Source organism: Chroicocephalus ridibundus, chromosome 10 (assembly GCF_963924245.1).
Source record: "Chroicocephalus ridibundus chromosome 10, bChrRid1.1, whole genome shotgun sequence".
NCBI lineage: Eukaryota > Metazoa > Chordata > Aves > Charadriiformes > Laridae > Chroicocephalus > Chroicocephalus ridibundus.
In genome coordinates, this window is record NC_086293.1 from 3049633 (window position 1) to 3075762 (window position 26130).

The 26130-nt window shown below is 38.8% G+C and overlaps 1 protein-coding gene and 1 long non-coding RNA gene across 2 annotated transcripts in view; one reads left to right on the forward strand and one right to left on the reverse strand.

Moving 5' to 3' along the window:
* The window catches only part of LOC134521425 (uncharacterized), a 91893-nt gene that overhangs the window by 47348 nt on the left and 18415 nt on the right, over positions 1–26130 (forward strand). Inside the window, exon 3 of the long non-coding RNA XR_010072751.1 lies at positions 8842–8915. This is a non-coding gene — a long non-coding RNA (uncharacterized LOC134521425). The remainder of the gene's footprint in view (positions 1–8841; positions 8916–26130) is intronic.
* SYN2 (synapsin II) overlaps positions 1–26130 on the reverse strand; it is a 195375-nt gene that overhangs the window by 17094 nt on the left and 152151 nt on the right. Inside the window, exons 8-10 of the mRNA XM_063347884.1 lie at positions 24576–24650; positions 20436–20538; positions 7239–7388 (exon numbers count right to left, since the gene is read on the reverse strand). Of these exons, the coding sequence (XP_063203954.1) occupies positions 7239–7388; positions 20436–20538; positions 24576–24650 (328 nt within the window). The remainder of the gene's footprint in view (positions 1–7238; positions 7389–20435; positions 20539–24575; positions 24651–26130) is intronic.

Below are 26130 nucleotides of genomic sequence, written 5' to 3' on the forward strand. Positions count from 1 at the left end.
TCTCCCCAGGAGAGGCAGCCACAAGATGTCGCTGCCATTCAGAGAACCACCACTCGCTGCGGCAGAAGAGGGCAACAGGCTTGTAAGAATGGTTTCAACGTGATAGTTTTCAGAATGGCTTTTGGCTTACATAACCTTTGAAGGGCCCTGTGTTTCCTCTTCTGTAACATACATATACCCCAGCAATATTCTTCATTGTTCCTTACGAGTTTTGATAACAATGGTTCAGATTCTCTGCCAATGTTTTTAGGAAAGCATCTTGCTGCTCTCTGACTAATTATCCTTTAAGTCAGAACAACAACTCAATAAACACTTTGATTAGTCATTTGCTTACCAGGGACTATGATTTAAAATAACTTCTAGGCAGATGGACAGTGCAAGGGGCAAAGAGTGACTACTTAGATGTTGTAGTCATTGATGGCTGTCAAAGTGCATACAAAACTTTGAGGTAAACACTGAACAGAAAAAACCTTATTGTTCGTTAATGCAGACTACAGAAGATGCTCAATTACCATCTATACAGATATACTGCTTGTTTATTGACAAGCTATATTGCTCTGTTTATATAGAGTAACCTGATGCAGGAGTTGGGAAAGACCAACAATTATTAAGAGACACATATTGTAAAACCCTGTCCAGACATTCTCCAGGGGCTCTGTGCTCCTTTGCCCTGAGCAGAGAGAAAGGCTCATCTCTTGAGCTTATTTAGGATCTGGGCTTCCATTAGATGTTATTCCACACATCTGGGTACATCAGCTTACAGCATACAGTCATATGATGCCATAGATGCCATTTATCCCCTATTTAAATGTCTTCCTAAGAGAAAAAAACACAGCATGTGTGGTTTTAGGGGTCATTAGATCCTTTAGCAGCCTTTGTAAGGCAAGCTCCGTTAAATTACTCCTGCTGTCTGTTAGTAAAGCTCTAATTACACCAGGGAGTGATTTGCTTTGCACCAGTTCAGCAGGATTCTCAGATGCTAACGCTTGAAACTCTGTATTTACCCTCATTCGTGCTGAATGATTTAGTGTGGTCTTTTAATTTATTTATTTGTTAGGCAGGCTTTCCTTCCAGACATAAGGAAGAAAAATATGTTCCTGCAAGTAAGCGTCAAAGGAATGTGACAGAAAGAAAATGTTGGTGGTGATGTTAATTGGTTAGTTTATCATTAGGGGTCTCAAGGATGATACACAGCTGTAGCAAACCTACAAGTCGTGGCCCTGTTCCTTTTCCCCTGACCACGGATTATACTTCAGCTGAACTTCTATGAGACTTCTCCGCAAAGCAGAATGCCACTTAGAGATAAAGTCCACACCTCAAATTTAGTGCAGAGAAGTTCACTTCTCCTAATAAGCAGCCTAATACTGAATTCTAGATTCCCATATAACGACATGATGGGATCCTTCCCAGTTAAGTGCATTCCCCTTCAGTTAAGATCAAATCAAGTAACTGTATTGCCTTGCCATCATAAAAGCTTCAGTTATTTGAAACAAATTGCTGCTCATCGTAAGTAGTTTGCTGTAAAAAAAGAAGTAAATCTAACTGATGCAATGTAATAGAAGTGTGACTGCTCTTATGGAAAGCCAAGAATAGGTAATTTGATAATGGTTTGCTTTTCTCCCTAGAGATAATACTTTTTGTTATTTACACTGTTCACATTTGGTTCAATTTTCTCTCTGAACATAGAAAAATAAAACTGGAGAAAACTGCTTGGCTCTAGTCAAATCATATAAGGGGTCAGGGAATGAAGAATGAATAAAATAAAGAGTAAAATAGGAAAAATGGAAATAAATTGAAGCAGATCTCTGAACAGCTGAAGGTAACTGAGTAAGGGCTTGTTCACCCAGTCTCTACTGAACTTAATGTAATGCTACTGAGCTTCCCTGTGGGTGAAGAGTGAAGAAGGTATTGAATCATTTTAGAAAACTGTGTTAAGAAATGAAACACTTCAGGGTCTGCTATTCTAGTCTCAAAATAATTAAAGTGCCATCTTTTTTACTTCTGCATCATTTATTGATTTATTACTGGTGTACTACTCATTTCTTTGAAATTGAACTGAACCAGGACACAGCTGGGAACGCTGTGCTCTTTCTGATGTTATGTCGTTATGGACATTGTGTCTCTGGTGCACAAATTTCTTCCTTCCATTAAGCATAATAAGTTCTTTTGTGGATAATGCAACATGGTCTTAACAGGCCTGGACTGAAGTATCATTTTCCTAATACGATTTTCCTTAGCTTCCAACTGCTAACGTGACCATAATAACTTGCATTTTATGGTAATACTCATGCACAATGTCATATTCTACATTGATTTTAGTTCATCAAAATTCATATCATGACTTAATATGCAGCTTTGAAGAGATGTTTTATTACTATTGTTTTATATACGAATGCTGCTGCAGAAACAAGCATAAAATAGTCTGTACTGAGCAACCACCTGCAGAATTTTGCAAATCCGGACAGCTGAAGTTTCAGCAGTGATCCTCCCTAGCAACAGATGGAGACAGAGAGAAGTGATTCCGCCAGCTAGAGCACTTCACCAGACAGGTTACCCTACTGGTTTGGGTTTTAGGAGAGATTTGAAAAGGGCTTCTCGAAAGATCTGTCAAAAGCATTCAAAGAAGTTACAAAAGGTGGAAATCTGGATTTCCATCATTTTATTGCCTGCAAGTGGAGTAGGTTGGCCTCATGGAAAACGTCTATTAAAATCAAATTCCTAGATAAAGTTCTATTATGTATTTTCATCATGGTTGTGACTAAAACAAACTGTCATGTTTTCAAATTAAATAGAAACAACTTAATTTTTGGAAAGAGTTTTTTGACCATATGTAGGTATATCAGAGAGAACTTCTCTGAGTCCAGGGACTCTTGCTTTTCTTTGTAGTGGGAAGACTTGTAAAGTAGCTGATCAGAGCAAAACCGGCAAGCTTTGAATCCTGTGATCAGGATACTTTGTGTCCCCATATGGCTTGATCACGCTGTCACAGGTATGCAGTGAACTGCAGCCTGGGACCACAAGAGAAAAGCGTGAGACACCGTTTGGTGGCTGCAGCCAGAGTCAGGTGGCTTGAGGTGCAACACGCAAACTGGAGCTTTTCTCCTTCACAAATTCTCTGCCGTTCTGTGTACCATTAGAACTTGCTATACGGCCTGTGCAACTGTTTAGAGATACATAAATAAATAAAACACAAAAAATATATTTAAACATTCTCAATATATCTGAAAGGTGTCCCTGCTCAGGGCGGGGGGGTTGGAACTAGATGATCTTTAAGGTCCCTTCCAACCCAAACCATTCTATGTTCCAACCATAACGAGTCTACAATTCTCTGATTCTCTGGTATCTCAGATTATAGATTTAATGCGTTTAAGTATCACAGGATCTGCGCCTCTGAGGTTTCAACACAAGCAAGACAGTTGTTTGAGGTCCCTGCCTTTGGAATTTGCTCCTTCTGGCACTCTGACAGAGAGCACTTTGTTGGCCTTTAGAGCATATTGCAAGGCCAATCATTTCCATCAAGATTTGGCTGCGTGGCTCTAAACACAGACTTATTTTCCTAATCATTGATTTGTTTTCTGATGGATAGTTAATTGGAATAGTACTGACCACAGCGGGCGTTTATAAATTTAAGCATTCTTTTATGTACAAGGCACCCAATGCCACAGTAGTGGGTGGATTATAAATAATTTTTAAAACCCCACGCAAATAATAAAGGAATTCAAAACATGGCACCTCTATAGCTGTACTATTGACAGTAAACCGTTCACTTAAAAGCAGAAGTAGCAAAACACACAAATTACTCTTTGATATTTGTATCACTTTGTTGTCTAAGACCACATATACATATGCACAGAGTTGATTTGGGATAAATTACTGGCTTTGCATTTTATGTGACCTGCAGAAATACACAGTATCCCCCTGCCCCGCAAATAAATGGGTTGTATTTCTCAAGATTAGGAAATAATTTCTCAGATTAAAAAAGGAGAAGACTGTTCAAAGATGAAAGGGACGTTTTAACAGACTGATTTTACTCTTGGGAAAACAACCTAGCTAAAAATTGACTACACATGAGGAGATAATCTGTTTTAAATACATCTGTTAGGATGTATTACATCTGTTAGGATCTGTTAGGATCTGTTTCATGATTTTCCCTTAAAGCTGGGAAGATTAATAGGTATTAGCAAATAGTATCTTCTGTAGAAATTCACATCCCTTTTGTCTGTCCTAAACTATAATATGATAAGGCAAAATTTAAGGAAGCAGAGTCTGCTTAACTGAGAGGAAAACTAACAAATATTCTGAAGAGATATCTCCGGTTTTTGTCAACTGCAATGCATAATTTCAGGAAAAGGAAAAGACGACTGATGTTGAATAACATCCTGTTGCCATCAGCAAAGGCTGAATTCTTCAGTAACGTGAACTAAGTAGAAATCTAATAGAAGCTCAGCAGCTAGCCAGCAAATACTATCCTTGGATTCATCCAAAGCTTTTTTTGTTTAAGAGGAAAAAAACCTTTCCATGGAAATGATGAGCAACAGCAATGACTGAGGAATTTAGGAACTCTCTTAAAATGTTCCTTGTGTCCTGTTTTCATTCTGGACTTATGTAGGCAGTTTTTCTTTGGAAATGACTAAAAACTTTATTTACATACAACATACAGCCAGTTTCTTTGGATGACACCAGTAATCAGGAACGTTTCTCCTGTCTTCTTTAAAATTCAGGGAAGCATGCCTGCCCAAGTCCTTACATTTTTTTCCCCAAAATATGAAATACGAAATGCTCTAAATGACTGTGAATTTGTTAATGTTAAGTAATGTGTATTGCTGTTTTAGAATTGTGTTTAGGTTGACTTGTAAGCTCTGGGCAACTCTAAATTTGACACTCTGGTTCATTTTAATATATGGCTATTTTACCTGTCCTAAAAGAAACATAAGGCGTAAGGTGATTTCTTTTTTTCCCCTCATCTTTCTTTTTCAGTGCCCTTTACAATGGACTTGAGTCATGTTGGATGGAAACTTCTCCATTGTATGTGGTTCCGTGGTTGAAACAATTTTGTGCTTAGTTTCAAGTGGCTGTAATATAAATAGAAGCCACACCACTATTTTATGTGGGATGGTGTATTTTTATAACTTAAAGCATGATGATATATTTGAAGAACAAATTAGTCATTCTGCCTCAAGAACTAGTCTGTCTGAGGTATGCCACAAAATTGTTTTCAAATTGTTTACCTGGTGTGGAGCCTAGTGAGAGTAAAAATAGATTCTTGATTTAGGCTTGGTAATTCCTGTGTTAGAGTTTGGCTTATTCTGTTGCTTAACTGATGACCATGGAACTGGGCTGGTACAGAGCAGCAGTACAGTCCCTAACAGTTTATGTCAGAGTGTATTGTCATGGCCTGTTCCTTCAGTATATTAACAGAAGTACATGAAAGTTGTAGCTGATAACGTTGCTCTTGATCAGACCTGCTGCCTAGCTATGAAGACATAAAGGATGCTATTTAGCATTTACGTAGCAGTTTTCAAAGAATCGTAGAATTGTAGATTGGTTTGGGTTAGAACAGACCTTTTAAGGGTCAACTAGTCCGACCCCTCCTGCCATGGGCAGCGACACCTTCCATGAGACCAGGTTGCTCAAAGCCCTATCCAGCCTGACCCTGAACACTTCCAGTGACGGTGCATCCACAACTTCTCTGGACAACCCGTTCCAGTGTCTTACTACCCTCATCATAAGGATTTTCTTCCTTATATCCAATCTAAATCTTTCAGTCTAAAAGCATTACCCCTTGTCCTGTCACTGCAGGCCTTGGTAAAAAGTCTTTCTCCATCTTTCTTATAAGCCCCCTTTAAGGATTGAAAGGCTTCTATAAGATCTCACTGGAGCCTTCTCTACTGAGAACAACCCCAACTCTCTCAGCCTTTCATAAGAAAGGGTTCCAAACCTTTGATCATTTCCATGGCCCTCCTCTCGACCTGCTCTAACAGCTTCATGTCTGTCTTGTACCGGGGACCCCAGAAATGGCTGCAGTACTCCAGGCAGGGTCTCACGAGAACAGAGCGAGGGGCAGAATCACCTCTCTCGTCTCTCATACCTGCTGGCCATGATTCTTTTGATGCAGCCCACAACACTGTTGGCTTTCTGGGCTGCAAGCGCACATTGCTGGCTCATACCCAATTTTTCATCCACTGGTGTCCCCAAGTCCTCTCTGCAGGGCTGCTCTCCATCAATTCATTACCCAGTCTGCACTGATACTGGGGACTGCCGTGACCCAAGTGCAGGACCCTGCCGTCCAGGTCCCTCTGGATGGCATCCCTTCCCTCTAGCTTACTGACTACACCACTCAGCTTGGTGTTATCCGCAAACTTGCTGAGGGTGCACTCACTGCCACTACGTGTGTTGTCAATGAAGATACTAAACAGCACTGGCCTCAGTCCCCTTTAGGGACACCACCTGTTACTGGTTCCCATTTGGACATTGAGCCGTTGCCTCTAACTCTGGACGCGGCCATCTGGCCAATTCCTTATCCATCTAATACTCCACCCATCAAATCTACATCTCTCCAATTCAGAGGCAAAACACTCTCAGAAGTTATTTAAAGGGTCAGGAAAATAAACTTCACATTTTGGAAGCATGGAAATGGAAGCACAAGATAATTTCCGAAGTCTGAAAGGTAGCAAGGCCAGGGGCAGAATTCTGCATCCCCACACTTTAACTATCAGGCCATGCAAGATAAAATAAGTGAAACGCAGGCATTTGCAACCTTTGACACAAATTTTCTAGTATGCTAAACATATTTCAGGAGTTTCCTAGATTTGAAAGGTATTTTCATGAATGGCAGCACACAAAAAAAGATTATCATATAATTCATTTCTCACAAGAACAACAAGAACTATTGTCTCAGTATTCTTTCTAACATCCTCAGGGCAAAGATTCTCTGTGACAGTGCTTCTTATTATTTCCATGATATTTTATACAGATGTAACTGAAAGGAAACAATACAATCCACTGAATCCACAGTTATAAGTTTACTGGTAGAATCACACCAACACTTGGACTACTCGATTATATGTGGAGATAATTTCATTTAAATAGGAAAAAAACTCTAAAACGTGTCGATCAGTTATTGAATTCTTGTAGTTCAGGGTATGTCTGTACAGTTTTCCCAACAAATTCTGTGAGGAAAATTTTGAGCTTAAAATTATAAAATAAGATTCTGTGTTTTACAAACCAGAGTTCCCTACCTGAGGCTGCTGAGTGGCAGTGGGTCTCTGAGGAGATGGTATAGGAGTTTTGGACAACATTTGGTTCATTTTGCTTACGACTAGATCAGTTATATGTTGCCTGTCTTCAGTCTGATGCTCACCAATCAGAGGCATTGCACAATCCATCACCTGTAAAATAAAACAATACATCAACTATTGATGCAGCACCAAAGTCAACTTACTCTACATCTGTGTAGAATGTCAGGTTTACTTAATTGTTTTTAACAAAACTCAAACAAGATCTGTAGAAATGGTATATGTTACATCAGAAAAGAAAAGCCCGAGTGCAGGATGTGGGTCAGCAGAGCAAGAGAACAGCGATTTTACAGCGTCAGCCCTTTCCAATCTTCAAGATATATGCAGGTTCACTACGATACTTGGGCACCAGCTCTCTGGGGAACATGACTCCCGTGGTAAGCACATAGCAGATAAGGGAAATGAAGTTTCATGGGCTACTCACTGGCCTGCCGAAAACCTAAAGAAATTGTCTGCACTTCTGCCTAAGCTACATTTCTGGAGACTTTCTCATCTCATGGCTCATACCATGTTCATCAGCTCAATTAGAACATGGAAATGCAAACTAAAACTTCAGCTTCCTACCTGTTTGTTGGATTTCTGCTAGGATCCTTATTGATTAATGAAAGATTTTAAATAACACCTTGTTATTATTGATATGCTTTCTTGAAAAGTAGTGTGGCTGCAGTGCAGCTGACACACAAAAGAACTTCTTCAAAGAAAGCAGGATATCAGAGAGACAAATAAAAATACGTGCATTTCCATTCTAAACGTGGCAGGTTAACAGTGTTCAGCGGTTATTTAACTCAGCTATTCAGATGAATAAAACTAATACTGAATTCAGTCACTTCAGTGGGTTATAAGCATTTTTTATTTCTACAGAATATTTGTTATTTCTACAGAGTATCTACTTTTGGTGCATCTGTGTTTGTTGCAGAGGAAATAAAAGCTTAACGTAATAACCCCAACTATTATCCACAATGGCACTGGCCGTTCTTATTTCATCAATAAAAGGATTTAATTCACTTTTGAAAAACTACAATCCTTTTTCAATATGTATCAAGGCTATTCAGAAAAAGGTGAAGGCATGTCGCCAGCAGCCCTGCATTCTGGTGTTTCTCATAGGTATGGATCACAAGTGACTGAGGCCTACAATACAAACAACGGTATTGATAATTAATAGGCTGCCAGGGATAAAGCAGTTAGACTGCATTAGCAGTAATAGACCGTATGGATGTCATTGTATCTGACCCAGTTGCATTCTTTGTACAAACTGAGTTGTGTCCGTCTAACTTGCAGCCCATGAAAAGCTGTCCAGCTGCCAAGTCTCACAAGATTTCTCATTAGGGTAGGCAAGTCATGCCCTAGACACACTAATAAGCCGTGCTGGTAAGACAGAAGGTGGTGGTGGGTGAAGAAGGAAAGAAACTTTCCTTGCTAGTAAGGGATCCTCAGCGGTTTCGCACATCTACAGAGGGATGAGTGAGTTTTATGGAGGTGTTTTAGTACTTCCAGAAGTGCACCTTCCTGTATCTCTTTGGCTTCTGAGGTTTCTTCTCTATTGCAGGTAAATGGAACAAGACTGAAAAGGTTCAACAGAGTCAAGAGAGTGCTGGAGGGCTCTTGCTGCCACAGGAAAAGGTAAGTGCTAATGGCCAGAGAAACACCTTAAACTGCCCTCATTGTACCCAATCTCTACAAAAAGGACTAGAAAGAGAGCTCTGCTGTTGGGAGGCAGAGCTATTTTGGCTGGAGAGGTTGATTCCCATCTCTTCAGATGGGCATTCTGCTGTAGGTTGTTGCCTAGAGCTATTTTTTCTTAGTTACCCAGCTTGTGTAGTCAAAGGGAAGGTATTGAAATTTTGTGATAAGACCTGATTCTGCAAATATTTACAAGGTGGAAGAACTTTGTTATCTGTTGGGGTGACACAGGGATCAGACCGATGAGCATAAAACTAGAGCATCCGCACTGTATGGATCCCTCCTGAGGTAGAAGGGATACAGTGGGGAAAACAAAACTCTCTTCAATCCATCAACCTACACTGAACACTTTATCTCCTTTACAGACAAAGAGCACAGTTCTACCTCCCTTCTTTACGATATTCAAGTGCTTCTAGGAATTAGACACACAAATTGGGTATTTAAAGAGACATTTGGGTTTAAAAGAACATGCATGCTCATTCTAACACTGGAATGTAATCCTTCATCTTGCACAGTAGTTGGGAATGAGCTGCACTGGAAATAATATTACCTAAACTTGAGGATTTTTAAAATATGGTAAGTGCTATAGAAATTCTTATGGAGGCTGACAAAGACTGCATTGTTCTAATAATGAGATTAGTTTGAAGCCCAAAAGCATTTTCATTATTTTTTCTGTTTGTTCATTTACAGCAGACACTGGCATTGTGTATTTACAACCAAAATGTTGGCAACACTTTTTTCTGGGATTTTCAGATCTAGGATGTCTCCTCTAACTGTCCTCACAGCTAAAATACTTTAAAATAACCTCAAAGTAAACAATGAAATAATAATTGGAGTCTAGAGCAAATGTTTCCTAAGAAATGAATGAATCTTTTTCCGCTCTTGGGCCACATCAACAGTATTGCATGAGTGCTTAATAATTACACGGAAAGTTTCTACAAAACATGTACCATATTTTTTTAATAAACATATTTTTAAGTGGAACATGACCAATATATTAATTCATTGAGAGAAAAGTATGGAACCAGTATGAGTTGATATTTCTGAATGGGTAAAATGTTGCAACTTGCTGGTTGTGTGGCCCTTGAAATTCAGAATTTTTGTGGATTTACTTTAGTATTAATTTCCGCTGAGTTATTGGTATTAAAATTGTTGCAATGTTTAAAGATCCACTTCATTTTATCATGAGCTTTTTCTTGGAAGAGTAATATGCATAATGCCTGGATGGAGGAGGCAACCACACGTGCCAGATACTTTGGCCAGGACTTATAATAATGACAGAATGTTAGAAGGTCTTGATGTCAGTGTGAAAGATTGCAAAACACTGCAGTTCACTGCAAAACATCTGATTTTCAGAGAGGGAGCTATGTCTGTGGTCTAAAAATCTGCCCCTCTGGAAGGCAGGCATTAATGTAATGACAGTTATTTTTTAAAATATTGCCCCTCTCGCTGTCAGGTACATATTAACCCCCCTCTGGCCCAACAACAGAAGCAACTGTTTTAAGTTTCACAAATGTGCAAAGAAAACCTCACTTTGTTTACCATCCACTTACATCAAAAAAGTTATTTGGAATGACTGTGAAACAAAGTGCCCAAAATAAGAACCTGCCAAAGGATTAGACAGGATTAAGATCTGGAATACTGGGCTTTGTCTGAATTTCTATTTTGAAATACTTCTATAACTGCAAGTTTACATATAAACTTTCTTTAGGAGATAACTGCGATTTTTACAAGAACGTGTGGGAAAAGTGTAGTTCTATGGCTAAGGATAAAAAAAGAAGCCTTGAGGTGTTGATCTAAACTTCGTGTCCACTTCAGTAGAGAAGATCTTACATTTTTTGAAGACAGTATTTTCAAGCATTTCTTGAAGACAGTATTTTCAAGCATAGCTGCCATACTCACATATCGAGGCAGATTCAAGCACATATGACATTAAACACCATAGCCATTTGCCCTTGCCAACCTTTTGTTGCTTGGACAGGTTTTGATGTTGCTAAAACCCCTTTTGTTTGTTGCTGTACTTGAACAAATATTGTTGGCCAAGGATATGCTGAACCTAACACTGAAGAAGTACTGAGCCAGATGCCAAGTCTTGAATGTTGACAAGCGATAATGTGTTTGTTCTGGTGCTTTCCTGAAGTACAAAGGTAGTAGCCAAAGTGGTAAAAAGAGAAAGTAAGGCATCAAATGATCAAGAAAACGACTGATCCCAAAGTGAAATGGCACTAAATAACTGAGTAAAAGATTTCCAAGGCTTAAAATCAGTTCAGTTGTTCAGTTTAATAACCAACCGGCCTTGAGAAGCAATGTGGGTGGGAAGAAGTCACGGGTGGCAGGAGGCTGGAGGGGCTCTTGCCACTGGCACTGCCGAGAGGGAATGGCGACAGTGTCCGGAGCACAGCGCTGACACCCAGCCTTGCACCTGGCTGCAAAGAGCTTCAGCTTCCCCTCTGTTACTGCTGCTGGGACTCTCAAGGAGAGAAGCTAACCACTAGGAGAGCACTTCTATTCTTGGCAAAGAAGCTAAAATCAAGGTGAATACTTTACAGGGTGGGTTTTGTTGTCTTTTTCTTTCTTTAAGGGAATGCAGAGAAATCAGAACTGTTTTATATAAATGTATCTTAAGAATTAAAAGTATTTTGGGTAACAATAACAGTTTTTAAAACCCGTGAATGACTAACAGGAATGTCATGCTGGCACTTCCCCCACTTTAGAGGACTTGACAAAGTTTAAACATACACAAAGCGTCCTGTTTATAAATAGTCTATTTACAGCCTGTACGAGTTTTAAAATATCATTTAAACACAGCCAGGGTGTTTTTTTCAGTACCTAGTTCAGCTATTTAAAATATTGGAGTTTTCCCACTTAGAGGATTTCATAGAAAAAAGACATCTGTAATTCATAAAGTTAAATATGCTACTTTTGCAGATGCCAGTAAAAACACGGCTCACTGTGAATTACGGTCACTGAATTCGTATCGCTTCTATGTTTAATTTACATGCATTTTGGTAACCAATTCTATGGGATGAATTTCTCTTATCACCCAGAAACCATATTCTGAAATGCACTTAAAACATCTTTGTATTAAACTGTAAGAGACTGAGTGTATATATTAGCAGTAGTAACAGAAACTACTGTTTCTGCAGCAGCATGTTTAAGTCAACACAATACTGTGATAAAATGAAACACTGACCTTTCAGTGAATTACTCTGTGCCCTCCCCTGCTAGTGTGGATAAGGCAAATATTTGAAATTTGGGCTGCAAGACTGAGACTGGCAAGAAAGAGAAGAGAAATGCTGTTTAACTCTGATGAATATGAGAGGAAATGGGATGGGATTAATAAAGGAGCCAGTGCAATTATAAGGTATCAGTAATTGCACAGGGATCATCCTGTTTGGAGGAGAAACTACTCTGACTGCCACTCTCCAGACACAGTTCTCCATTACAGAGTATGTTTCCCACCAAAGGATGAAGGAAGATCATAAAGCTTAGAGCTTTATGAAAGACTCAGCCCAAACGGTGCTGGGAGACAGTTGGGGAGGTTAAAGGAAGGGCAAAGGTACAGGTAAAGAACTCTGTTGATACAGCGGCAGAAAAGGGTGTTTGTCAGGATGCTGAAATACAAGAGGAATATGACAGAACAGCTGGAGGGCTTGCAAGTCAGAAGTGCCCAAGGAGTCTGATAGAATAATGATACATGGATTTCATATGGAAAAATACCCGTGAATTACAGGAGAAGACATGATAATTGGTAAGTGCAGAGGGAGGAGGAATTAATTTCATTGCGCATCAGGGTAATTCTGAAGGTCCATGCTCGAGAGTGTGAGAACTGAGAAAAAACATTTACTTTGGCCTGCGAATAAGAGAAGCTGGTTTTTGCTGTCCCTGTTATGAATGTGTTATTCTTCTGTGTTGTTTTTGTGGGACCTGTATGTCTCCAATTGTGGTGAAAATTTTGACTGTAAAGGCAGAGGCTGATACAGATTTTAATGTCAGAGTTCTAAGTATGGGGAAAATAATTGATGTTAAGAAAAACTAATACTTTGAGGAGGTCACTTAAGATGGAACGGGCCGTAAGAAGAGATGGTGTCACTTCTGAGAAGTAAGGGAGTGACTGGATATGAAGTAATCACGGGGCTTTCCCTGAGGTCTCTATAGCAGATGCAGGAATAATTTGTAATTGGAAACGTAACCACACCTGAGAAATCGGTAGGGGATAGTACAGCAGAAAATCAGCGGTGACTGCTAGGAAATTTTTACAGTCCCTCCTGCAGTGGGTGAATAACAACGTCTGCAGAAAAAGTAAGAACAGCTGGGAAAGTGAATCAAGCATTCCTAGATGAAGGAGCCAGTGCCTACAGACAAATTTATATGGTCTGGTTTTGAGCTGGAATGAAAACAAACCAAGCAAATGATTTCTATGGCCAATCAAAATCAATGGATGAAGCTGAATTTGTGTGTTACAAACTCATGCAAGTGTAGGAGATTAAAAAAAAGTGTAAAAATATGTAGAAAATGCAGCTAATACACCTGCATTCAAGCACTTCGAAGAGAAAATGTGAAAGGGATTAGTTTAATCTATAAAATAACAATTATTTTGACACCACAGTGAATTTTACCTGTGTTCACCCCACTATTAATAAAGTATGGTTCATTATGAACAACAGAAAACATTAAGATGGTCACATATAAGAAGTGCTATTGTTGCTACTTTAAAAAGTTACAGCTATTTTGAAAATGAATAGAATAAATATAAATATTAAATGAAAATAATATTAGTGAATAATTATTCTTAGGATGGAACCGAAAATACTCATGTTATTCAAGCAGGTCAATAACTATTGCTCCATTCAAATGAAAACTAGTGTCCTAGCAAAACAAATTCACCCCCTTCATTAACTGTGTCACTAGATACACTTGATTTACGTTTCTGTCTAAAAGAACAGCTGATGTCATTATTTCTGGAATGGTGTCTGGAAAATTTCAGTGGATTAAGTCTGTTACTTCCAAAATATTAAAAAAAGTCCCAGAAGAGTTCGTTGAATAAACTGAATTTTTTCTATCACAGGAAGCCCACATATGAAGGAATACATTAATGAATTCATCACTAATTCATCAGAAATTTGGAAGAATATTAATTAAAAAGGCTATGTTTTCTAGAATTGTATCTTCTTAGCCATTTCTTATTAAGTAATATTAAGTCCTATTAGAAATAATTAAGTTATATTAAGTCCTATTAGGAAATGTAGGAATGCTCCTCGTTTTGGAAATGTGAGTTTTCACAGACAGATGCGGTCCTAATTATAACTTACTTATATCACCAAAAGAGTAATTTTAGACTCCTAAATGTTCAAAACTTCTTATAGTACCGGATCATAAATGATGAGAGACCTCTGACTTTATCAACTATTACAGCTGGATTTAGTTCCCTTAATAATCTGAATAAAGGATATTCTTTAATGGATGGAAACCCACTTAAGTATGTAAAAAAGTAACGGCCATTATTATTTGCCACTTCACATATTTATATGCCAAATCCCCCAATTTTGAGATAAAGTTACGTTTCTAGAGAGTTTTTAAAAATCTTCTTATTGTAGGAGATTTGTATCTACAATATTGGCAGACATGGTAAGAAAAAAACCTTCTCCCTCTCTTTTTTCTTTTCGGATAGGGTCTGAGCAACTTTGAAGTTAGCCGTGCTTCCAGCAGAAAGCTGGACTAGGCGACTCCAACCTAAATATGTCTATGACTTCTGACGCACCACTTACAATGACATTACCAAATATTTCTAACGGAATATATTTTCATGTCTTTGTTCAGTCTTTGGTGCTGAATTTTGGAAATGTATATGATTAAGACAGAAAAATAAATTAAGCTTAGCGTCGAGCAGTTGGGAGTACGGCATCAGAGGCTTGTGCTCATTAAACTTGTGCCATAGTGAGTGCCATAGCTCTGTCGGAACTGTAAAGTGAATAGTACAGCTAGCATTTCCCAACTGTAAGTAAAACTGTGCACAAATACTGCATGAGGTACAGGTTTCTTCTGCCTTTGCCCCCTTCTGATCTATTTCTTCACGTACTTTAGCCAATATTACTCAGGACGTTGAATCTGGGAATACAGCAGTCTGTAAAAGACAGCATACTTGGTGCTGGTGCTGTATCACCACACCTTATACACTATATATATATATATTCTGGAGTTGGTGCTATATTTGCTACTAGCGGGGTAGACTGTGGCACCTTCACAAATCGTATCTATTACACCAAGACTTAAAAAACCGAATCAAATTATGTTCCTTAATTTCTTATATTGGCTTACAGTGGCTGAAAATATTCTTTATGAAATTCATACGGTTTGCATCTTTCTAGGTTATAAACCACTTGGAAACTAATTTTAATATAGCTTAGGGTAAAAATAAGCAAGTAGAACTAAGACACCTGCAGCAGCCACGCACCCATTCAATTTTGAGCAAAATTTGGGAGACTGTCTGTGAGGCCTCTTTAAAGGATTCTGTTGCATTTGTTCTCTTTTACTGCATTCATCATCACGATATGAGCTTCTGTTTAGTTTCCCAGAGGTTTGGTTCTCCAAGAATGAATTATGACAGATAATGTTCACTGGAGTCAGAAACATGAGCAATGCTCAAGTACCTGTTCCTTCTAGCATTAAAACTACAGAAATATTAATTTAAAAAGGGAAAGGTTAAAAGTCCTTCTTCTGTTTAAGACTTTAAAGTTTAATGGTCCTTAATTTGATGACTTATTAGCAAGAATTGGTGAGAGAGTTAAAAAGCTCTATGTTGCAATGATGTCTTAGTAAAATTCTTGTTTCTACAGCTTCTTTCTGGCATGATGATGCTTGGCAGCGGAGTATTCCCACTGAGGTGGAAAGAAGAGACACTAAATGAATAGCTCAGATTGTTACACAGAACAATAACTTGACCCTCCTCCTGATCAACCTCATAATCCTTCCTTTTAGCTAACTGATTCTTTGATGAGTTCATTGCTCCCTAGTAGGAGCTTGGAGGTAGTTTGGAGTATAGCAGTAAAAGGCAAGAGAAGGTAATTTCTTCCAGGGAACAACCTTTAGAAAACCATGTTCTTTTAAAAGTCAAAGTTACCTCTTACGGCCCCATCTAAGAAAACTGTAGAGAGCTTACAGCTTCATAGAAAAACAGAGGTTGTGTTATGTTTGAATAACATTATGACTTCAATATTTTGTCCTTCCTACCTTCAGACAAATTGGTCTGGATTTTTTTCCTGGGGATGTATAAGGTATCCCTCAACTGCATAGCAAGAAGGCACAAATGGACAGCCTTCAAAATTCCCCTGGGAGTAGTATTTTATAGCAATGTGGAAAGATGAATAGTACATTAAAATTTATCCTTTTTATAATGTTTGGGAAATAATAGTAGTATTGGCTTCAGCTCGTTCAAATGACTAGAACTATCTAGGTTGGCTATAGAAATATGAGGAAGCTGATGCACAAACTCGAACTGAGGAGCCAAGCCAAATCTACAAAATAGACCCAAATCTAGCACTCAAAGCTATAAAAAGTGAGAAGCTGTACTTACACTCCAATTCTTGGGTTTTTATTACATTGAGACCGACTTGGTCACAGGAACATGCACATCGCATGAAGGAGACATCCAAGAGAAGCGAACAGTAATAAAGATCTGTATATTTCTTTATTTCATAACAAGGTCTATGTACACAGAAATTGTCTAGAACTATACTTCAGTGTCACTAAACATCCTTAATTTTTTTTCTTTCATTTTAGTTCTCTAGTTCTTCCATATTATTACTGAATAGTCATTACTCACACACAGCAAGCACACTTTGCATAACTTGAATAGCCACGAGGCTTTAAAAGAAGAGTAAGTTATTTAAAAATTATCCTTTTAATCAAATATATATAGAAGAGAAACTATTAGAGAAACTAAAACAGAAAAAAATGTTTACCCTTCTTGAAGAAGTGGGGCATGATGACTGGATCTAACATTAAGAACCAACACATTCTTACCTGCAATGTAAGCGTACTGTACTAGAGCACAGATAAAGAATCACTCTACAGTGGTGTTTTTTAAGAAGTACAGCTAGAACATTAGATTCATGAGACACAATGTTGTACCGATTCTCTAATATCAGCCACAGGTACAATTTATTGCTCCATGGTTTTGGGGAATAAAAGAAAGCAGAATGTTAAACCAAGGAATGACAAAATAACCATCACAAAGCAGTTGAATGACGACAACACTAAAATAATAAAACTTTCACTATAGGATAAAAAAGGAAAGGAAAGGACAATGTGAAATTACTTAATAACCTTCCAGAAACAGTCACATGAAAAGTCATTTACGTGTTCTATTTTCTAGCCTTAGTTTAGAATGGATTTTTGCAAGCAGTTGAGCTATTACATGTAATACTTATACACTGTAGGTATTTTAAAACTATTGTCTTGGATTATGCATGTCCTAAAGCTCTTGTTGAACACCTTCGTCAAAACATGTACTATGTACTAAGCAGTTATTCCTGTAAAATGCTGCTCTCCCAACCTTACTACAGAAAATCCCCTGAAGCTGATTTCTGTCTAGAACGCTGAGTATATGAAGGATACTTAGTGTAATTCTACCCTAATTCACATTTGCTCCGAAGCTGGATGACATACATGTATGCATTCCTGTTGGTGGTTACACCGGTTGAATGTTCAAACTGAAAAATCAGGAAGAACATATCTGGATACGTTCTTTCATACATTAGGAAGTTTGTACGTTTCTTGTCAGATCGCATCTGCCAAATGAAAGCGTCAGTAATACAGAAGCTTCCGGTTTTGCAGTAGGTGTTAGCAGTCACCGTGAAAACATGAGCAGAGGTTTCAGTATGGGACTGCGACTGGAGTGTAAACCCAGTAGTTACGGACCGATTGTGCTGCTCGGCTACTGGTTCTTGATTGCAGTATGTACACGCTTTACAACACATTTATTTTCCTATGCTGAAAGTACACAAAAGGTGAAAATTTTTCCTATACTGGAGCAGACGGTCTTGCACTCTTCATTGTATCACAGAATTACAGCGCAGTAACTGTTAAAATTATAGTGTAATAACTGTTGATGTAAGCTGTCTGTTTAGTAGCAAACGATCCTAAGTTTTACAGATGTTCTGTTGGATGCGAACTTTGCAAACGATTCTACATTTCAATGCCTTATCCGGATTCTAAATATTCTTGCTGATGAGCATTACCATCTTCCAAACAATTCAGCTGATTCTGTAGAACAGCAAGAATTATCACGCTTCTATCCACTGTTTCTTCTAATTGCAACATCTATTATGTACACTACTTAAAATGCTCTATATACCCAGTTCCTCATGTATCCCGCAGTTCTCAGAATTCTGTTTGCTTAAAAGTATGACTGTATCTGGCATGGAAAATTAGGGGATTTGTCCAGAAGTGGGAAGTGAGGTACTCTGTTGGTCCTTTATAGAATTTGCACTGGCTATTTCATTTTCAAATAACTGCTGCCCCTTCTCCTCCTACCCACCAAACCTCCCAGGCCTGATGCCGGAATTCCTTTGTGTACCTGACTTTCAGTGGAGGCTGGTGATTCTTGCTGGCTTTGCTCAAAAATTTCCAAAATTGTGCAATATCAAAAAGGTGGAAACAGTTGAGTTTGGTGAATGAAAGCGCAGTGCATTTGGTCTGGCAGGAATTTGCTAACTGAGGAATGCAACAGAAGTGTCAACCGTTTAAATAAAGGAGACATCTCGATTCCATTGGAAGCAGAAAAGGTCCAACCATGTTTGTACATGGTTGTACAGACATAGACAAGAGCAGGATGAAAAGAAACTAGGGAATAAAAGAGATTGGTAGGAGGGACCAAGTAGTGTGGGTTGATACCAATAAATTCTCAGGCTGGATTAAAGCCAGCCAAATCAGCATAAACTATCTCAAATGTAATGAATTTAGATAGATGGGTGCGTGTGGAAAGTGCCGAGGCCCATCCTCTGAGACACTTAGGGGCTACGGGAGCTGCAGAGTATCCTACAAAGCTTTCCGTGGCATATGGGAGGCTGAAAACCCAATTTTTGGAGAGGACCTTGCTTGTGAGCAGAAATCGATGCCTTCCCTGTCAGCAGCAATGTCCGAGATACACCCATGGCCACAGCCAAGCTGTGATGTAGCACACATGACAAAGCTTATGTTCAGGGATTTCCCCTATATTGTAGCATCACAAGACAGAGTAGTCTGTTTTCAGGAAAATACTTTTTTTTCACTCTTTCAAATCTCAGCCTGATTTCACTGGGTGCAGCATTACAGATGTAACAGGAACCCCGGGGTGCGGCGGGGGGGAAGGGCTGCACTATATGAAGGAGCAACAGAAGAGATTTAGTATGGAATCCTAAATTGCATGCTACAGTGAGTTTTGATACAATAGGACACATTCAGTTCTGGTTTGGCCCGGCGGACTGAGGAAACAGGATTTCTTGACGTCTTCTTCAGCTTCTCAGGAGGGAGTGATGAATCCTGTTTGTTTTGCTGAAGGTTTACTGCTGCAAACTGCTCAATCCTTTAAAGTGCTATTGATTGATTCGGGAATTATTAGCAATTGCAATAGCGATAAATAAATTTGTGAAAAGAGAAGAAAATTCATAGAGCTGTTTAACACCGTGACAAAACAAAGATTTTTACTTCTGCAAAGCTCTTCTGTTCTAAATGGATACGAATAACTAGAGGGGGTCAGTCCATAATCTTCCGATTACTCTCACGGGTTAGAAAAAATACTCTTACTTTTGCTTTAGCGAATATCAACCTCTTTTGGAGTAAGGAGATTCTGAAGATCCTTGCCTATCTCCCAAATAAAATTCTAAGAACGGAAGATGTTGAAGAAATCCTGAATTGTGTGATAGGCAAGTAATGATATCTTGTTTTATGGCTAGACAGTTATATTTATCCATAATAAGGTAAATGAGAAACACAAACTTTTAAAAATTATCTACAGCAGAAACTTTTGATTCATGAGGAATCAGAGGTAACATTTAGGCAAGAAAAAAGTAAAGTTGTTTCCACTTCATTCTTAATTTCCCTTTCCATGTAAAGGTATAATTTTGTTGGGGTTCCCTTGGGATAGTGCTATCTATAAACCTTCCAGGAAAAACTGGTAAGCCTGCTCAGGAAAGAAATCATAAGGGTTGGGAAAATGTGACATCCACATTTGGTTTTGTTTTGTAGTTTGTGTACATTTCCTCAAACACTAAAAGACATTACCATATATATGGTTACATTTTCCAGCAAGTGTTACCACTAACTTGGACGTGTGGCTTTGTATTATGATCTAAACATTGCTCAAAAATACACAGCCTTTCCTGAAACACAAATAGGCCAATGCCTAACTATCACAAATGTTCTTTACTTGTGTGTTTGTAATATATAAAAGCATATATGGAAAAAAGTAGGATTGCTTACCTCAAAAATATAATCTTTTCCATCCTTTCCATGTACAGCTTTGACCGCACAGATGTCCAAACCACCAAATATTTCAGAACAGGTGTCAACCCAAAGCTTGTACCTGTTTCACAAAAAGAATTTTTTTCTGTGAGTATCTCATCAGGCTCTTGTTTTCCTACAGGCTTAACCATGTATTTTATATAACGTTTGCTCTAAATTCAGAATTTTCACTATCTTGTCAGTTTTACTGAATTTGTATTTCCCAGAACAGTAGCTCAGACATACTGGCCTGACTACTTTTCCCAGCAGAATCCAGAGAAGCTGTGTCTCTCTATCCTGACCTAGTCTTATGCTGGATTCCGTCCCAGTTTATATTGGTCCAAACAGGTGTCTGCTCTAAACTGCGAGGAACCTGAAGATAAGATTTGCTGGAGGACAAAGAGCATTTAGCTGTACCCCATCCTGCGCTTCCAGTGCCCCCGTGCCAGTCCAGCCTGCCACCTGTGGCTGTACTTTACGTGAGAACTCCACAGACGCTGCATTTATCACCCGACCAGTTTTGGTGGCTTTGGCGACGCCAAGGAGTTTTAGACAGTAGGGAAAAGGGCTTCTGTTTTCCTGTGAAATTCAAACTTGTGCATCTGTGCGGAGATCCAGGTGTGACAATCCTCTGGCCTATTATGCTTGGTAGTGTACTTAATTATGGATGGGTTTTATTCTTTTATCAGAAAAAAATAGAACGAGCACCTACGTCTTTAATTACAGCCCCAACTGTATTGCACAGTAGCAATGATAGCTTCTTAGGTACATCACTGAACGAGGCAAAAGAAGAATCAAGACAAAATAACCCTTAAGACGATGCGAGAGAAACAGACGTATGACACTACGTAGAACTTATGCAGCATGCAGACAAGGATAACGTTCTTCATGTAGGGTTATAGGCAACTACAGTAAAAATTCAACAGAAATGTAAAGAATCATGAGGAATTCTACAACTCCTAAAAAAGCTAGTGTTTCACACAGTATTGAATGTAAGAACTCCTCCATTTCATTTCTAACCTCATTGTAAGAAATACGGACTGAGGAACGGGCAGTTTACGCGTTCTGCATGCAGTAATATGATTAATTTTTTTTGCATGGAGAGCTTTATCGATCCTATGAAGAGAGAGATCTTCTGATTAACAAGGGAATGAAGTGGGACCTTCTAGAAAAAGGGAAGCAATTCCTGTGATCCAGAACAGTGATCGCAGTTCCACCAACTGAAGGACATGTTTTGCTTAAAAAAACCAAACAGTTTTAAAGCAGCCATTTATCATAAACTTTTTCCTCTTTCACTGGTTAGCATTTGAGTATAAACGAGAGCTATTTCCTTTTACAGACCCCCTCCTGCTCCAGCCTTTAAGCCATGATGATAGATTTGCCACATCATAGTATTTTCCATTGCAAAAAACTGGATGTAATAAACATAGCATTTGACTTCATCGCAGGATCAAAGGAAACTCGCTGTTGGGCTGAGAGTTTTATTCATGTATAAATATCTTCAGTAATAGTATCCCTTCCAAGTAAACTCATTAGGTCACATTCTTTATGTTTTCTAATATCAAGCTCTGTTCCAGTGGAAAAGTTTTCCTTTTAACCAGAATACAAAGAAATTGATACAACTGTTTGAAAAAATCCTGATGGTAATATTTTAGCAATTAAAATAATTTTTTTCCTGTGAGAAACATATTTTTTGTCCAAAAGGAGAGGGTTTTTTTGGATGCCTGACAATTTCAACATCTGTAGATGCACTGACTGACTGGACTGCTTGCATGCACTTGCGTATAAATAACATTTTTTTGGCTGTAAAATACCAACATGTATCTTAGAAAGTCAGGAGGACAGCAAACTTGTCTTTAGCAGTAAATATCTGGACTTTATATGAAAAAAAAAAAAAGAGGACATTTTCTTTAAAATAGCAAAACATCAATCAGATCTATGAAAGCATTTTTAATAGTCTGTCTTCTGCCAACAAACACAGAGCTGGAAAAATACAGTTACATTTGAAAAGAGAGGTCTTGGATGGCCTAGCCTGTTGTGTTTGAAACCCAAGGCTTGCACATTAGGTTTGTCAGAGGTCACGGTGCCTTTTTTCCCAGAGCCAAAATAACCTGCAGCCTTAGAACTGAGAGATAACAAGGTATCGTTCCTCACGTGGCTGGCGTGAGCTGGCTGGTGTGCCAGCCGAGGTGTGCGCAACTAGCACAGGTCTCCGTTACTCTGGTCCCACCTAGGGAGCGGTGCCTCTCGGAAACAGAGGGGTTGATAAGAGTATGTGAGACTGAAATGGGCTGTTCTCTGCCTCATTATTGTCCGTTACTGTGCCACATGCTTCTTTCTTTTCTAAATTTCTAGACTAAGATTTGCATTCAGTCAACAACGTCAACTCAGGCAGTGCTTTCGAAACACTTCTTCCTAATTCATGGGATGTATTACACATGAAATGCACATGCGTCAGAGTTGATTGCTTTTGGTATGCCATTAAACTACTTCGGCTCTTCTGAAAACTTCAGTTTTCCCTTCTCTTCCTTGCTCTGCTTTGTGCACTTCAGGGTGTAATCAAACAAAAAGTGGGGCTGTGGGATATATACCCCCTTCTCTTATGAGAAAACATCCACCTTTTCTATGCTTTTGTCTTCAGCAGCATGGAAGAAATTTTGTTTTGTTGGATAGTGGTCTGGTTTTTTTTTCATGAGAAAATACCTATTATGCTCTAATTATCTTACATTCAAAAATGGAAGCAGAAGCAAAGCACAGAGAGCATTTACAGTGAGGTAGGCAGGCAAGGTTAGCATTTCATACTCATCACCCATACGTGATAGTGTTTAGTTTTCCTTATGGCAAAACTAAAGTGCCTGTGTTTTTACAGAGGAATAGCTCATGGGCTGTAATTACACGCACTAAAGCACACTCTTTCTTTTCCCTCTCCGTGAAGACATAACCTCACTTTCTAAAGGAAGGTGGGAGGGGAATGAGAAAGAGAAAATACTGTGGCTCCGCTCCATCCCCAGAGGGGAGATCAGTGAGGACACAGTCTAGACAGGGCTTGGACGGCAGGGACTTGTAATTCCCGGCTTAGTTGTTTTCACCTTTCTCAGGGCAGGCAATGGTTCAGTTCCTCTGTCTCCCTCAGCTCGTAAGAGGGACCAAGTCATAGGTTCCAGACTTAAAAAAAAAACAACACAAAAACACCTGAAAAAGACTACTGTTGAAGTTTAAAACACCTTTTAAATTACATTTTTATTGTACAAAGGTTTTTCAGCTTCCACCGGTAGCAACCTTTGGAGAAGCTGAACACAAGAAAATTCATAGCCATCAAAAAGCCTCACAGATTATTTTGCAGGGAAAAGAGTTCTACGTGGTGGCGGGGGGGAGCTTGGAGCAACTGAGCGGAATTGAGAGGAGAGTCCTGTCAACAGGAGACCTGAGCATCAAGATGCAAGGAGAATGCTTTTGATTGGATTGCAAAAGGTTGCCAGCAGAAGGATGGGAGAAAAAAAGAAAAGTACAGTAAAACCTAAGTACAGAGCCAGAATGATGACAGGAGGGAAATAAGCTTCAGTATGTCCCAGCATCTGGGTAAAAAGCCTCACAGTGCAGTTTAGTGGAAATTTCAAAAATGAAAAATAAGCAATTTAGCAGGATTGAAAGTAGAAAAGAGAAATACGATTTAAATAGGCAAAGTTAAGAATAGATTGCTTGGTTGTAACAGGTAATGTAGCGGGAGAAAAGTTTAAAATACAGTGGCACGAGCTAAGACTGTTAGGTAAAAGAGGGCAAATGAACCTGAGAAAATGACTGGTAAGTTGAATCTGAAAAATGGAATTTATTGAAGGGAATTCCAGTAGTTTTCTAGGTACAGACAGGGATGTAGGAACCCAAGGACACACGTAAGCCCCTCAGGCTGGTACTGAGTTTGGGGCAGTTAACTGAGACAAGTCATATGGAAACGCCTGGCTCATGTTCCTTCATCTAATTCAAAGGGGTTTTTCCAAAACGAATGGGAAACGTGCATTTACTGTGAATTGCACATCAACAATGTGAATTTTTACAAATGCATTTAAAATAAAATCCCATTATTTTTTTTTTAAATTACCTTTTACATGAGACTTGACTTACTTATCTGACATAGCAATTTGTTCCAGCATTGCAGAGCCCGTGTTTGTCTTCCAGTTTCCAGATATGGAAGTTCTCCTGAAAGGGGGAAAATATTACAAAGACAAGCAGTGGTTTTACATTTTCGTTCTCTCTTAAATGACTCTGATTTTGACATGAATACTATAGCAATATTTACACCTTTTTCATATCTGGCAGCATACAACAGAACATCTAAAACGCGAAGAATTCCAACAGGCATCGCAATCGTCAGTAATACTCACTTCACTGTAGGCATGAAGTATGACAGTGCTGTGAAATTTGTGTTCCCCCTTTATTCATTTAAGACTTTTTTTAAAAAAAACCAAGCCTATTATGATTAAGTGAAAGCGTTAGCAATAAGCTGTTATCAGTTATAAATGGTTTGAGTAGCCTGGAACATACTATTACTGCAAATGTCAAGCAACTGAGGCTTCAGCTTCTCGTTTCAAAGCCACACCACTGCAGAGTGAGGTCCCAGCACTTGAAAATCAACACATCTATCCTTTTACTATCTCCAAAGCGACCTCAGCTCTGGTTTAGAGCTGGATTTTGGTTTGTCCTCCAGTTTTCACTCTTTGCTAGTTTACTAATATAATCCAACCAGTTTATGTCAAGGTTTGAGCCCACCATCTTTTATTTACCTCTAAGAAAAAAGAAAATCATATAAAGCTTTTTCTCCTCAAACCTTAGGATTGCTACCAGGGCTGGGAAGATTACTCTTTTCTGAAATCTAAATGCTGTATTGGGAAATAAGCTAAGGATACAAATTACAAAGTGTTTCCAGTTAGTAAAATAATAGGAACATCTGTAAGGTATTAAAAGTATATTAGGCAGCAGCTATAGTTTTCTCTCCATTTTTCTATTAACCTAATTACGAGGGTCAGTAGCAATTGTGGGGGAATGTTGACTCTTCTATGGGAGCCTCAGAAAGTGAGCTGAATTTTAGAGCACTCAGTTCTTGTAAGGTGCCGTAGTCTTTGTTGACGTGGGAGAAACTAGCGGAAGGGGAAGGTGCATGTTGAGTGCTGTGCGTAAGGGAACTTTGCCCAGTAATAAGGCTCTTTTGTGATTTCTGCTTCATTTTTCCAATGATATTTATTTTTAAGTGTGTACTTGCACATTAAAAATTTTAAGTGGATTACTATTGTACACACATTCTGCATCAGAGAGATAACACCTCACAAATCTCGATTCAACTCTATTGCAGACTTCTCAAAGGCATTAATTAGCATGTGCTATTTCAGGTGTCATTTAGGAAGCAAGATGTGACCAAGTCAGAAAAAAATACCCAAAAAATTGTCCTGAAGACTTTTAGGAAGTATTTAGTTCAAGACTCTCAGCTGCACTGACGTACTCTCAGCACTACTGACTAGAGGAGAGAAGACGGTTTGCTTTAAGCCATGCTTTCTCTCCACAGCGTGAAAGGTCCCCTTTTGAAGGTGAAGCAGTGTGACGACTGGATGCTTGGCCGGCTGTATGGATGCTGTAGGGACCAGATGAGGCTGGAGAGGAATGCTATGGACACAGACCTCAACAG